This window comes from Mycetomoellerius zeteki, unplaced genomic scaffold (assembly GCF_001594055.1).
Source record: "Mycetomoellerius zeteki isolate Tzet28-1 unplaced genomic scaffold, Tzet1.0 scaffold155, whole genome shotgun sequence".
Taxonomy (NCBI): Eukaryota; Metazoa; Arthropoda; class Insecta; order Hymenoptera; family Formicidae; genus Mycetomoellerius; species Mycetomoellerius zeteki.
This window is the reverse complement of record NW_017256500.1, coordinates 370,454-386,453: the sequence shown is the minus strand read 5'-3', so window position 1 is coordinate 386,453 and position 16,000 is coordinate 370,454. Positions and strand designations below refer to the sequence as shown.

Genomic DNA, 16,000 nt, shown 5'->3' with positions numbered 1-16,000 from the left:
TTTTCATCTTTTAATGTAAGGGAAAAATATGTTCCTTTTATAATTTTTTGAAAAGTCGAGAGAGGCTATTTCATGCTTAAAACATAAAAAAATCTTTAAATATTGAGAATAAATATTTTTTTATTTGCATTAAAGATTAATTATAAATAATAATTCAATTTTTTAAACTTTAGTATTGTAATGTATGCTAGATTTATCAGACATTAGCGCCACATTTTCTAAGAATTAAAATTAATGTTCTTGCGATTATCGCTGGGAAATATTCTCAATTTGTTCTCGGCTTTAATAGCGGTAAAATGGTCCGCGATTTGCATGCGTATCTCCTTTGTATCCTTTGTTTACATCCTTTCACCGTGAGACGCCGAACGGCGCATCGCGCACGCGTTCCGATGAATCATAGCGGCTAATGAGCCCGATAAACTTCGCGTAGTAACGATTTTTCTTTATGATGAAGAAGACGTTCTGCGCGTTACGTGATCGCGCCACGTCATATCTCCGGTCTTTATAATGTTGCCAGAGGGGCAATGCTCGTTTTCACTAACACGGTAATGGGATAGACGCGGGACGAAGCGGAGAGAAATTATTTGCTTGTACTTCGCTCTCTTTCAGCGTAATGAATACATTTCTTTGAAGCCGAGCGGTCAGTTTTTCGCATTACGCGCGTCGTTACACGCTGTATTTCCCAAGCTTCTAAAGAGCCGATACGCATTTCCAGTAATATAGTAATAAGGTAATTGGACAAGACTCTCGGTAACATGAACGCCAGCGGCGAGAACGTACTTGCACCCTTCTGTAAATCACTTTTCATGAGGAGGGAAACGATGCGATTAAAGTATTACTTTCTGGAGAGAGTTTTATAGAGTACATAAGCTATTAATTGATGATATAAATTAAAAGAATTGTGATATTTTTATTTTATATGATACAAAGAAATTGTTTTATTTTATTTTAATTTAACTACTCGTAATTAAAAATTCATATTTTTTATATTTCTAGAACGGAAAGGTGCAAAGTAAAAATTTTTATGTATTGTACATAAAAACAATTTCTGTAGACTCGAATTCTTAAAATAAAAATAATAACACAATCCGTAAAGGCCATACGAGTCACGGGCTGATGAAGGTGCCAACGATTAATTTCAATCTTAATTAATCATTAATGTGTAGAATCCTCTTTATTGAACGTTTCGACTCACTTTGGAGTCCTCCTCAGCAATACATATGTGTAATTAATATGTTAAGTATTCCGTCAACATGAGTCACTTACAGGTTCCCGACTGTAGTGGATCCTCAAACGGAACATTCAACATGTTTCATGAGCTTTGTAAGTTTATATTAAAGAGGATTCTACACATTAATGATTAATTAAGATTGAAATTAATCGTTGGCACCTTCATCAGCCCGTGACTCGTATGGCCTTTACGGATTGTATTATTATTATTTTTATTTTAATTACATTAATTAGAGGCGTTTTAATTTAAAATATTAAAACTTACATCTGCTTAAATATTTTAGAGGATTTAAATAAAAGCATGTATATAATCACAAAAAAGAATTCTTGAAGCCTTTAAAAAAAGTTTGTGCCGGTATTTAATGCACCTTTCTACAAAAATCTTCATCCGCATTCGTTTGCGAGGACACTATTAAAATAATTATGTGTCTTCCTTTGGGGGCAGAGAAATCATAAAAATATTCAAGCGCGGCTCCTCCCTCCACAAGACTAATTTGATCGTGACTGTTTGTCGCACACAGCGAGTAATATTTTCGCGTCGCGCAATGTATCAATTTAGCTACGTGTGTCGCACTTTATCTCCGACAAGGCTGTGCTTAAAGCGGCCCGCGTCATAATTAAATGCCAGCACTTCTTAGCCGGCTTATCGGTAGGAACGATCGCGGACCCCATACACGGGTCCCACGCGCGGAGAGCGAGGAAGGATACGCGAATCGATACTTTTATTTTTTCCTCTTCTTTAATTCCGCCCGTGCCAACCTTAGAGCGTAGACGGAAGAGACTACAGAGAGAAATTGTGTCGGCGAAAAAAAAAACGGCCGATTGAAATCTTGCGCGTGATCCGACAACACGACCAAGCGACTTATCTCGTTAGGGTAACGAGTGACGAATTCGTTGAACGGACTGTAAATTTCAAAGTGTATGTGAGTACGAGTATATGCGCATGAATTTATCGCGCACTTGTGCGAAATATGAATCTTTCTCCAAGACATTTTAAAAAGCATGAAAGCACGCTTGTTTGTAAGTTAAAGCGGAATTTATTTACTCTGAGAAATATTACTTGAGTGTTATTTGAATTTTATACTTTTACGTACGAAAGGGGCAATCATAACCCAATCCTTTGAGTTAAATAATATTTTATTATTTTTTATTAATTTTTGTTATTACCTCCATGTATGCCAAATTGTAACTCAATTCGTTCCTGTGATCAAATGGTTTAGTCTCAAATAAGCAACGTCCATATTAAAAAAATGTATGTATTTAGTAAATAATAAACTAAATTTGAATTAAATTTTATACATTTCTTGAGTTAAATTGTTTAACTTTATTTGTTTTAGTTAAATTAACTACATATTGAGTTGAAATAATAGCAATCTATAAAAATGATGGAAAGTAACTCAAATTGACATGAATTGAACAGCGTAGTGCAAAAATTATTTAGAATACCTGCAAATTATAAATAATCTAATAATGCCATGAATGAAGCGCAGAAATTGTGTTTGCAAGTAAAAAAAGAAAAAGTAGCGAAAAATCGTAATGATGAAATTAAGATCACATAATACTTCAGTAATCTGAAAATGTTAGAGGGGAGTGATTCAATGAAGATTTCGCTGCTGCGAAGTGCATTAAGATCCGCCTATTATGTACGCAAAGAAAATTGGCGCTTCCTTCTTTTGGTCCCGCTCTCTTCTTTCTTTGTGACCAAAGAAAGAGGAATTACGTCACGCGAGAAAAAACGGCCGATTAAAATCGTCTTCTTGCTCGACAAGCGACCAGGGACGTGTCTCGTTTGGATAACAAGTAGTGGATAAATATGCGTTACATGACCGGCATTTATAGCGTCACACACACGGGAATTAATTAAAGTGAAAATAATCGTCGCGATTCGCAAAGAGACGATTATATACTGGTGCTGTGGGATGTAACTACTTTGGTTCGATAAAAATAAGGATAACTTGTGATCATTCATGAATTCTTTATATGTACAATCAGTAAAAAAGAGAGATTCAAATATTTATTGAATTATTAAAATTTGACATTTATATATAATTTATCTCAAATTATTTATATCCGAGTTTCTTTCTTCGTAAAATTATTCTGATACTGAAACGAAAGAATTAACTCTACCGTATTGTATATAATATAGCTCACATTTGCATCGAGACGTATTCGATAGAATTTCGCGCAATACCAAGATACATGCGGCCCTGGAAGAGCACTTATCGCACACGTAGGTGAATGTCGGCAGAGAAATCATACCAGCAAGGACGACGTAGTGAGAGAAAGAGCAGGACAGGGTGAGCGGACTGAGCGCGAAAGAGATACAAACCACGCCCGGGCTCATCCCGACTTTCTAGAAACCGAAAACTGGATCGCGACTGCCAACATCTCGGGAGATCTCGAGAACGTCAGTCCTGGTTGATTCACGTAACAGACATCAGTCCTCGTCGCGACCGCGCTTCTCTTTCTTTTGCTCTTTTTATTTCTCCTCCCGTTCCGCGTAACCGGCTACCATTTCCCGTGGACATTACTCACTCTCGGCCGCTCGGAGAAACTCCGTTCGACGCAAAGAGAAAAAATTTGAAATTTTTTTAAAACGAATTTAATCAAGACGATCGGGGAGTATGCTGAATCATAGAAATATCTCTCTCTCTCTCTCTTTGTCAATATTCTATTTCTTGAATTATTTCATTGCACATTATTTTTCAGTAAAAATTAAATTCAATTTTTGAAATTTAAATCTTTGATCTCATATCGAATAACTATAAAATAGAATTTTTTAATAAAATATAATTGACAAATTTTCAATTCTCGAATCTGTGAAGTTAGTACGACATTTATTTTCGCAAAAAAAATGCGAAACTTCTTTTTATTTTTATGTAGAACCGTAGAACTATGAAAAGCGCTACTGGAACTGTAAATATCTTTTTTATATTAATAATATACCTAAATACAAATATATATCGTGCTAACTTTGCAGGTACTAATGTTAAAGTATCTGTGAACGTGTAGCACGATATTCTATTGATATAAAGAAAATAATTACAGTTCCAGCAGAACTTTTCATAGTTCTATAGTTCTACGTCAAAATAAAACAAGTTTCGCATTTTTATGCCACAAAAAAGCTAAAAATGAAAAAAATGTGATAACTTCGAGCTCTAAAATTATTTTTAGACAGTGTTTCGGCTTTATATTTTTTTTTATATTACAATATCGTGCTAACTTCATACTAAATTCTCGAGATAATGACGGTATTCAGCAAAAAAAGCAGTTTTGTAACCATATATTTTGTAACTAATTTTTTAATGATTGGTTTATGTGTTTAAATTCACTGAGAAACTAAGGTCAGACCAATCATAAAGAATTTTATCAGTTGCAAAATTGCTTCTTTTACTGAACGCAATTATTGTAGAATCATTATAGCAATTATTAGCGATTGAAGAGAATTATAGCAATGCATCTGAAATCTGAAAGCAATCTCGACTCCTTTGTTCAATCGTGTTGCCAAAAAGTTTAAATCAAGCAACTCGGTCCAAGATCCAATATCTCGCCAAGTTATTATCTTCTCAAATTCGACAGGGCGTCGCCCGAGGATGCGTCTGCGCTCAAGTCGCGCGAAAGTTTCTCCTTGCGGAGTATTATTACAGGAAACAAGGGAAAGTACATGTAAATCTGGCTTAATCGACCGCATCTTTCGCCGGACAACACACACGCTCCACTACTATCACTTTCCGCGCGCGAAAACGCTAGGCGGCGACAACAGCGGTAATGTAGAAAAATCGATCGTCGCGATTGGGCGTCGTGTTGCACATCTTACGCATTTACTTTCGACTTCGAAACCCAGGTCGCAAGGAATTCTTCTTGACGCTCATAATTAACGCTTTTCACTGTTATCGTCGGACGAGCGAGATTTTTGCGCTCGTCCGCGCCTTTTACGCCTCGTGTCGCCGTTCTTTTTCCGCCTCACCCTCCCAGCCGCACTGACAACGAACAGATTTCTCTTTCACCGAAGTGGACAACCGAAGAGCAGATTAGAGTTTCTGGTTTGTAACTGGATCAGTTCGAGCGCGACGAGCGTAACGTACACGACCACTGAACGATTGCGATCTTCGAGATACAGATGTATTTACGGCTCGGTGGAAGCCATTAAATCATTGCATTAATTGCTTATATCTGCGATATAAGAGATTTTCCATATCATGTTTGCATATTAAGAGCTCATAAGTAAACGCAATTAATAAATATCTCATTATAAAACACTCTCTTTCTCTTTTTCTTTCCATTATCGGTCCTTTTTCTTTTTTCTTGTAATAATATAGTTACTTCTTTATGCAACTTTTATTTTAATTTTTACAAAATAATTTATAAATAATTGCTAAAATAGGTCTATTCATAGTAATACACGTTGATTTTCTATTTTTTACGTAACTTATTATTTATACATATTTTAAACACATAAGAAGAGTTCTATACATATATATGTGTGTGTGTGTGTGTATTTATATACACAATAATATTATAACAATTATATTTCTAGTTCTTGTATTAATTATATTGATAATTCATATTTGGATTTGTTTTATTTTACTAGACTTTATTTCATGACATTTCCATTACATTAATTATTATAATTTATGTTGGGTGCTTTATTTTATATTTTATATTTATTTATTATAATAATGTCAAAAAAATTAATAAATATACATAGTCACGTGAGATATAATTGCGACATATAATAGAACCTTTCGTGTTTCTATGTTTAGCTCGGTAGCACATGGCGATTGAAGATAAAATATACTCGCCTTCTCACCACGCGCGGATAGAGACATCAATGCTCGCAAGAACGTGCAGAAAGCGATGATCCCGACATAGCTGCGTCACTTTCAATCGACGAATCGACTTATCACAGAGCGATCTCTCTACAGAATATAACAAACAAAAAAACTTATTTTTCTTTATAAATTAAAAATACTCCACGAGGAAGCGTGTCGATAATTATTAAAATTAGCAAGTAATCATAACAGAATGATGAAACAGAAAGAAAAAAATATAAGTACTCGTTGCGTGATTTATGAAATTACACGTTAAATTATTTCTATCATATTTACGTTTTAAATTTAATCTATTCTAGCGATATAAATGTAGTACATCGTAACATTAATATTCAACTTATTATACATTCGAAACTTCTGTGCTTCTTTTTAATTTTATCTGTGTATATTTATTGTATTATTTCTTTTTTATGTACTTATCTCATGTCTCACTTGTTCTCCAAGACGTGTACTAATCGATAACCTGTGTAAATTTAATCGACAAGTTGTACAAACACGACATCCCTTCGGATTGTTACAGATATCGTTATACTTTATTACATCGCGGAAGAACTTACGATATCCATTCGCTGACGAGCGAAATGGAAAAAATCCGAGCAAAATTAACTGCGCGTATGATCACGATCCATTAATAAAATTCTGTCAATTAGCGGGCGCTACAGAGTCCGAAGCACGTGCCAGAGTGAAACAGTACAGCGTTTAGAAACAAGGTATAAAATAGGAGGAAGAGAAAGAGAAATAGAAAGAGAGAGGGAGAGAGAGAGAGAGAGAGAGAGAGAGAGAGAGAGAGAGAGAGAAAGGCCCGACTGAATGATCTATAATATAGGATTGTAAAAATCTGATAGACACATCTTACGTATCTGGCAGGTGTTCCTACTTCATCTATATTTTTTCTATCCCCGACGTCTGACGTCAAATAGTAAAACGCGAGCAGGTCGATTTACCCGGGAGATCGATTTCTTCGTCTTCTAAAATCTTCGCCATAGCCTTAGGCCGAAGACACATTTATCATAACACGATTGATGCCTTGATTTATCGAATCCCGTTGCGTTCCCTCTCTTTGCCTTTCTATCTTTTTTCACTCTCTCTTTCTGTCCCTATCCCTGCCTCTTTCGCGTTACGATTGGCAACGATTCACAATTACGTCGATCGAGAAAGGGGAGAGAGAGAGAGAGAGAAAGAGAGAGAAGGAGATCCTTTCACTAATATTTCCAAATAGCGTCGTTTTCTAGCGACCTTATAACGCTTCTCTATTCTTCTTAGCTTGCTAATCTGGTTCTATCGTTCCAGAAAGAAAGTCTGGCACGATGGGGGTTTTTGATTTATGAAGCGCAAACGGTGAGACTCGCTTCGTCAACTGATCGATATTACGCGATACGTATCTCTAATAATCGGTTATGTCTATCTAGAGATGCTATAGATTAGTATATTCAATTACTTTTGATTGACGTTTTAAGTGTCGTAATCGGATGTGACCTTAAAATTGGTTTTACGCCGCATGTCTATGTTGCTCAACAACATATTTTTCATTTTTATTATTGTCTTATCAACTTCAAATTTTACTATTCTTTGTGAGACTGCCATCTATTCTCGTATTTTATCATATAATATTTTATATACGCATATATAAAATATAGATCGGAATAAAAAAAAAGAATTTATCCTCGCTAAGATTTTTTATTAATTAGTCACAGTATGACTCTCTGGACACACATAATTTAGGTACGCACGCGAAAAATAATTATCTTTTCGAAACTGTCTTCGATTTATTTGCTAGTAAAACAAAATGGTTCTACACACACACACACACACACACACACACACAAATCCTTATTAGTTTAATCACCTATTAACACACACAAGAAACAAATACTAATATTGATACGAATCATTTGAAACTCGAACAATACGAAATCAAATCTTCCGTTATGTCTGAATTTTGATTCACTTTGTTTATCAAAAATATATCAAACATATAAGTTTTATAATTTCTAACGTGTATTATATCTATGAAATTACTTTCTCATGTCACAAAAAAATATTTTTTTAATTTTGATAGAAAAAAAGATATAATTTTTTCAAAATAATTAAGTATGTGATATATTCCATGTTTCAGATTACCCCAAACGGAGAGCAGGAGCAAGGCCGAGTGATAGAGGCAGTGTGATGAGCGGATACTTCGGTAGCATCACCCTGCCCCCGACGTTGCTGCACGATCCCAAGTATCCTCCAGCCATGCGGGAGAAGGATTCGAGTCCGAGAAAGATGCCGGGCCATATAAGCCCAAAGCAAGCCAGCATTTATCCCTTGAGCGTCCGCGTACCGGACGTCGAGGAGCTGCCATACGATCTCAGTCACGGTCACGGCCGCGGCCTGTCGAGCCCGACGAATCAGCAACAGCATCAGCCGCACATGAGTCCCGCGGCTAGACCACCCCAGCCGCATCATCAGGAGCTTGACTGCGAGCCGCTCGATCTCCGCGTCGATCATAAGAAGGAGCGGCTCAGGGATGAGAACCAGAATGAGATCGAGGTTTTGAATCAGAACAGTCTGGGTGGCGGTTTGCCTTATCACACGGTGCTCTTCCCTCAACATCACGCGATGCACCCGCTGGTTCTGGAGGCGATGTACAGGTCACATCATCACAGCTCGCCGGTGCCCGATCTGCCAAAGATCCAAGTTAGAGCGCTCCCCACAATGGTACCTCTGCCGCCTAACAGATTCTCCTCGACTTCATCATCCACATCCTCTTCGTCCTCATCGCAACCGACTGCGAGAGACGTCAGTCCGGTTATTGGTCAACAATCCCAGCATCAACAGAATCATCCCTCGCAACAGCAGCAACAGCCGCAGCAACAGCCGCAACAACAAAGCTCAAATCTGCCACCTTATTCGATCAGCGTGCAAGCCGGTCTCAAGCCTAAGGACAGATATTCCTGCAAATTTTGCGGCAAGGTCTTTCCTAGATCGGCGAACCTGACGAGACACCTGAGGACGCACACCGGCGAGCAGCCATACAAATGCAAGTACTGCGAGAGGAGCTTCAGCATCTCCAGTAACCTTCAGCGTCACGTCAGAAATATCCATAACAAGGAGAAACCATTCAAGTGTCCGCTTTGCGAGAGATGCTTCGGCCAACAAACCAATCTGGATCGTCATCTAAAGAAGCATGACGCGGATGGACCGACGATATTGGATGAGGTTAGATCGAGGTATCACGGTCAATTGCCACGGGCCGACGATTCCTACTTCGAGGAGATCCGCAGCTTTATGGGAAAAATCACCTCGCAACGACAGGGTATACCATATTTCCCTAGTCTGCTGGGTCACGCAACAGATGACTTTAGAAATGATAAACAGCAACTACAACTGGAGGAAAAACGAGGCGACTCGTCGTATTTCAGCGACCGGGACAATCTCAGTTCAAGGTCGAGCAGTACGGCCAGCAGGCCGGAGAGCGTTCAGGAAGAACAAAGGGAAGTCAATTCGCCACCACTCTCTCCCGGCAATAATACTTGAATCCTAGGGCGCGACCATCAACATGGTAATCGAGTTAAGAAAGATTTTCGTCGGTTCGTCAGGGCATAGTGAAATCAACAAGGAAAAATCGGATATTCTTAGCAGTCGGAATCGATTAAGAAAACGTTGAAAAAATTAAACTTCCAAATGATTCCACAACAATATCGTTGCGAAGAACTATTTTGTTAATGGTGATCCTAGATTAGTTTATAACTACATTACGAGAGAAACCATTCTTCGTAGAAATTCCTGTAAGCCGAAACTCAAAGCTAAACCGACGAGATCTGTGAAGAAAAAAAAGTGATCTATATTCATAAATCCTAAAGATGAAATCTTTGCTCAAGATGGCGAGCAACAGTCGAATCAGTTTTTTATTCTAGATTTTAATAATTACGGATTTTGAAACAAATTTGCAGAACGTTACAATTGAAGAATTAACACGTAGATTCAATTCGCTATGAGAAAAGCTGAAAATTAAAACGTGGTGCCTTGAAGAAACATGTGCCTAATATACTAGGACTTATCGTCCTTTGATCCTGAAGAATAGATCCAATCGGATCGATATAAAAAGCCTTAATAATAAAGTTAGATACACAATTAACTTACACTAAATATCGTACAATGCTAGAATCTTAGACTTTAACGCGTGCTTGAGTGAGTCAGAAAGTCATAGAGAAATAAACGGAATTGACCATAATTTATAGATCGATTTATGAAAATGAAAGAAAAATGAAGAAAATATCTAATGTGGACTTTCACTTTATAAGAGAAGATATGAATGTATTTTTCACATTTTGATCCGTAAAAAATTTGGTGTTTTATTTTGTCAATTGTTATTACATTCAATTTTATTGAAATATATATTCTGATGTAATATGAAATGTGTAATGAATTATTATATGTGTTAAATTTTTATGTTTTTTCAATGAGATGAAAGTTGTATTCGATATTATAAATTTACACTTTATAAATTAAAATCTCTCTTTCATAGATTTTTGTTCTACTTCAAATATATCTTAAAATTTGTATCTTCTCTTTTATATTTCTCACATACACGCTCAATATTAATTATAAGGAGCATTTTATCGATTCTACTCTCTTCATATCCGAACTATCAACAGAATGACATATATGAAACATAATTCATTTATGCTTGAAGGCTGTCGCAATCTTTCTATTTACTTATCGAGAATTATAATACATGACTTTAACTATCGTCTCATCACTTAAATTTGAATCGCTATAATACAAAGTTTTTTTATTAATATCGGGTAAAAATATGAATTACATCAGCTGGCCAATATTATTCGCAAATGTTAAGAAAATCCTATGAAAAAACGACATTGTTCTTAAATTACATTAAGCCGCACTGCAAATTACGACGGTATAATGCATGACTAATTTGCAAAGAAGAAAGGATAGCACGGAAAAAAGTACCGGCACTGTAATTAAGGCCGTTGCAATCCTTTCGATCGTCCCTACACTTTTCCACCTTTCACGACGCATTCCACTCGCGCGACGGGTTCAGCTGGAAATTAAACAGAAATCCGATTTCGAGATCAACACAAAGTCACACAATCATCCGAAAAAATTATGCGCCGACTATTTAGTCATAGAATAAATGTCATGAATCGACTTTTTCAAATACCAATAAATATATAACGATAAATATTAAAAATTGCAATGGCAAAAAAATTTCGCAATAGACTGTGACGTACAATAAATTTTTTAAATAATATAATAATATTTATCGCAAATGTGTGTAAAATTAACAAATCGCGTAGTTACGTAAAGAAACGTAAAAAAAGTGATATATCCATACTATAAAATGCCCGATTTAATATTTATTTTTTGCGCAGCATCATCGTATGCGATGTCGAGCTTAAATCACGACAAAAATATCGCGTTGTATGTCACAAGATTCGCGAATACCGAACGGATCAAAGGGATTCGCGATCAGAAGTTGACGAAAAAAAATTGATGGAAGGAAAAATTCAAGAGAACGCGAGACAATTCGCTTCGGCAGAAAACGCCGCTGATGAGCTTGATTTTACGACCTAGAAAGTGAATTTCAGCGCTCGGACGACTCGGGCGCCTTCGAGCGTAATCCGCGAATCGCAAAATTGTCGGGCCCAATGATCCGATCTGAGGAAGCTGGATAATAAAATAGTGTTTAGAAATCGATGGGCGGATAGCTCGGAAAGTTCGTCGCACTCCGCGTACCTCGGATCATTAAGTTTTCAATCGTGGAAGTCGGTGACGTGTCGCGGAGATATACCGGGTATTATCGCCACGAAATGAAATGCAAGTATCTAGAGCACGTTTCCCAATCTTCTTTCAACATTGAGATACACTCTAATACACAAACCACTGGAACATCCGTAAACGTGTATAATTGTCGTCGTTAATTGAATGAGAATATAATTAAAGTTTGTTTCAAGAATTACCAAAGCGACAATTACGTTTACTTTCCAATTGAAATTCTTTGAAGCGTCTGAAGGCAGATGATAAAGTGTCGCTACTCTGAAGAAGCGGAAAGAGAACTAAAAGACTCTATATTTCTTCATCTCTGAAACTAATTCGCAGCGGGAAAAGAAATCGATAGCAGCAGTCATTTAATATGTAATTATCACGCCGGTAGAGAGACGCAATCATTACAGCGACACGATCCCGTCCGGATCTAAATCACGAACTTAACGAACTTCATACGCACGATTTCAGATTGTAATCTGTATACTACATCATGCAGTTTTTAAAAGGTTTAATTCTGTCGCTCGGGAATTAAATAAGAACACAAGTGAGAATTTATTGATATTAATTCCCGCGCGCGCGCGTTAACGTTTTCCTTATTACGCTTTAAACGCCTAAACTGTAAAAGAAATTAACGGGAAAATATATACCGCCATATAATATCTGATCGCATTAACGTAGATTGCTGCTGACACGTCTCATTAGGCGGCTTTTTTCGCGGCTGGCAAATGACAGCGGGATGTAGTCAGACGTTTCTGCTCCGCTTGTCGACCGTAATGCTTTGTTTGCGACTAACGTGTCGGGAAACGATATCCGCCGATATGCAGCGTGTTCGCGGGACCGAGCAAAAACTCACGGTAGCGAACGGGTATCATTCCGGCCGGCACTTCTGGCGAACGGCGAACGGTGCGAAATTTCTCGAGGTTCTCATCGAACCGCGGAAACGTCTACGGTAAAGAAAGGACCCGATCTGAAACTGACGCGCCGCGGAATCTCTACGGCGTGGAAAAGCCGCGTGCTTCCTGCCGGCGATGATCGGCAAGAAGAGGCGAGTAAACGAGCCGGAGTGCCTGGTAAATCCCACCACGGGCAATCCCACACGATGATGATATATCCCCTCGTTTCCTGCGGACGGTCGCTGAAGACCGTACCTTGGATGAAACGATGTAATCGTCTTCCGCTCCTCAAGTCAGGTGCAAATTTATCGGCACTTTCTAGCGAGCGCGTCTGCTCGATAATACGCGAACGCCGGCATCGCAGGTGCAGATTCTTCCAGGAGGATCCCTTGATCTTTGGGATTAACCCAATCAATTCCTAGTAGCGAGAGCGTAACGCGGGGAGGTTAAAGGCATAATGGAAGCTAAAGTAAGGGGAACTGTACGACTGTCTATCCGTCTTACGTGTGCGCAAGATAGATTTATGTGCGAGAGCGCTTCGTGTGAGGGCAGATCTTAAGGACCTCACGTGTCCAGTATCTTTCACGTAGAGGAAATGCGAGATCTTGTGTGCGTGAATGCCTTGCGTGTACTAGGTCCTTATCGTTTGTGTATTATCATCATGTGTGCGCAAAGATCTTCGTATGGACGATTGTGGAAGATGAATGTGTAACCTCCGCTAAATCATATTACTACAAATTAGAAGGTTTGTGGCTTACACGCGTTGGATGGATATATTCTGTCTTAAAGTCATCATTGCATGGCGCACCTTTATTAAAATTGTTTATTGCTATTTTATTATATCTTTAGAAATTTTTCTAACAAAAAAAGACTGTTTACTTCATTGAGACTAACTTTCTTTCTTTTCTTTTATTTCTTTTATATAAAATCTAAAATAAAAGAGATATGTAGAATATCTTAAATGTTTTATAGTTACGGATTGCTTTCGTCGTTGGAATAATCCCACACGACACGCGATACAACTATTACAAGTGCGCTCTCGGTTTTCTCGAGTTTTATGAAACGCAATTGAAAATCTCGACGAGTCTTAAAAACGGATTAATCACTTCCCGGCTCCTCGGGTGCGAGTTTACTGCGCTTTCTAGATCGTGCCGACACCATCGAAGCAGAAAACAAACAGCACGTCAGTTTCGTGACTGAAAGTGTTATCTCGAACGACTCCGATTAATTGACTTATGTCTATGTAGCTGCGATACTGATATAATATATCATTTTTTTAAATCCAAGCTGTTTCATCGATTGCATTTGTCCCAAGAATCAGTTATTATCAGAAGGCAAAAAGGCCACGATGGCGCGGGAATCGATGCAAGTGCATAAAAATCAGAATGTTTTGATCTCAAATTTACACTGGAAGAAAAGTCTAATCGCCTTAATTGGAATTCTGTCGAAAATGGGTAAATCAGAATCTTCTAGTTGAATCTATTGTAATTGTACCCAAAGAGAACAAGAAAATCAAAATAATGTCAATTTGACGTCATATTGACGAATTTATGTCATTTTTTGGTAATAATAAAAATCTCGATCTCGGATGATCTAAGAATGACTTTATATATAAATAACTAATTTATATACAAATAACTTCATATGTATACAGGGTGATCCGAAATTTCCGCATTCGGAGTATAAAATCATTCTTAGATCATCTGAGATCGAGATTTTTATCATGATCAAAAAATGACATAAATTCGTCAATATGACGTCAAATTGACATTATTTTGATTTTTTGTTCTCCTTGGGTAGTTAAGATAACCAAAATTCTAATTGATACAATCAGAATTTTTTAGATTGTTCAATTTAATCAGAAATTTTTCTCAGTGTATAATTGTACTTTTAATCTTTAAATCATACAAAAAGAACTTATTTGTGAACGATAATGAAAATAAGATCAAAATGACGTCGAATAGAAATTATTTTAGGAAAAATCATAATGAAGTCATTCGATACATGATTTTATGATAAATTCATGACATAAAATAATTTCAACTTGATGTCATATTGATCTTATCTTATATGGAGGCAATGATCTTACGATTAAATGTTCTACCTGGGTTATTAATTATTATCGCAAACTCCGCCCGACTAATCTCAACGGCGAATGAGTCGTCACGTAGAGTTCGCTCGCCGTGAAGCGATTTAATCGTTGCTTCCGGTAGGATATTGGGTGCAAATTTATTGGCGCTTTCTAAGCACGGCGTGGAGGTAGTATGCGTAAATCCGACCTTGATTAACCCGATCAGTGATTCGTAACATTGTAATGAGAGCCCAGGGATGACGTGAGCTACAGAGTAGCTCAAGGTGCTCCCGCGGTGCATCTCGCATCTGTTGGATGCGTTTTTACCACGCTCTTCCCACTTCATCGCGCGAGCTCAGCGAAAAACGACCCGCACTTTCTAAGACGCGCGGATGCAAACGCGCAGAAAGATCCTGGCGTGCGATAGGGTCGACAATGACTCGTAAACCGCAACATTTTAACGGTGCGCTTCCCCGAAGCGATCCACTTTTGCACCGCGACTCGTAGAGAAGAATATAATAAATACCTACCGGATTATTATTCGAATTACCGTGGCGGAAAGTGCTGCTGTCCTCCCCGACGATGCTGCGCTGACGAGAATTTAATATCGCCGGATTAAAATTATTGCGCTTTCTATATAAATAATGGTGTCTACGGAGATGCTTTTAAGATAGGAGGAATCTTGAATTTGATCTTATTGGACGATATAAGAAGAATTTACATTAATGGAGACATCAAAATTAGATTTTGAGACAATCATAATTTTAAATTTTAGTTAGATTTAGCAGAAATTTTTTTTGCTAAGAAAATAAGTACATTAAACGTTATACGCGAAAAATTCGTAAACTATTTATGAATACCTGCTAATAAGTTTTCCAATCTAATTTCTTCTTCATCTAACTTACAATACAATTGAGCATGTTATTTAACTTAAAGGCATCGATAATCGATATTTTTCATTCTTCTATTTTTTCTATTCTATATTTTTATATTTATTCTATTATACATTTATACATTTTTATATTTTTTCTTTTTTCTTTATTTATTCTATAATTTTTTATTTTCTATTTTTTCTGACACCTGTCTCTGTGTGTGTTAGATTTTAAAATTTTCTATCTGTCCTCCGATGTATGTTTGTTGGTAAATGTACTAAAAGGAACTTTTCTATATTTACTAATGATATAGTTGAACATAATTTCTCG

At 37.2% G+C, this 16,000-nt stretch overlaps 1 protein-coding gene across 2 annotated transcripts in view; it reads left to right on the top strand.

The window, feature by feature from the left end:
* The window catches only part of LOC108720779 (MDS1 and EVI1 complex locus protein EVI1), a 35,405-nt gene that overhangs the window by 14,635 nt on the left and 4,770 nt on the right, over positions 1 to 16,000 (top strand). The window contains exon 2 of one of the 2 annotated variants that reach the window (XM_018444950.1): positions 8,179 to 9,606. In XM_018444950.1, the coding sequence (XP_018300452.1) occupies positions 8,229 to 9,581 (1,353 nt within the window). In that variant the 5' untranslated portion in view covers positions 8,179 to 8,228 and the 3' untranslated portion in view covers positions 9,582 to 9,606. Of the gene's footprint in view, positions 1 to 8,178; positions 10,313 to 16,000 lie in introns of those variants that run through there. The other variant, XM_018444951.1, reaches the window with a different exon arrangement.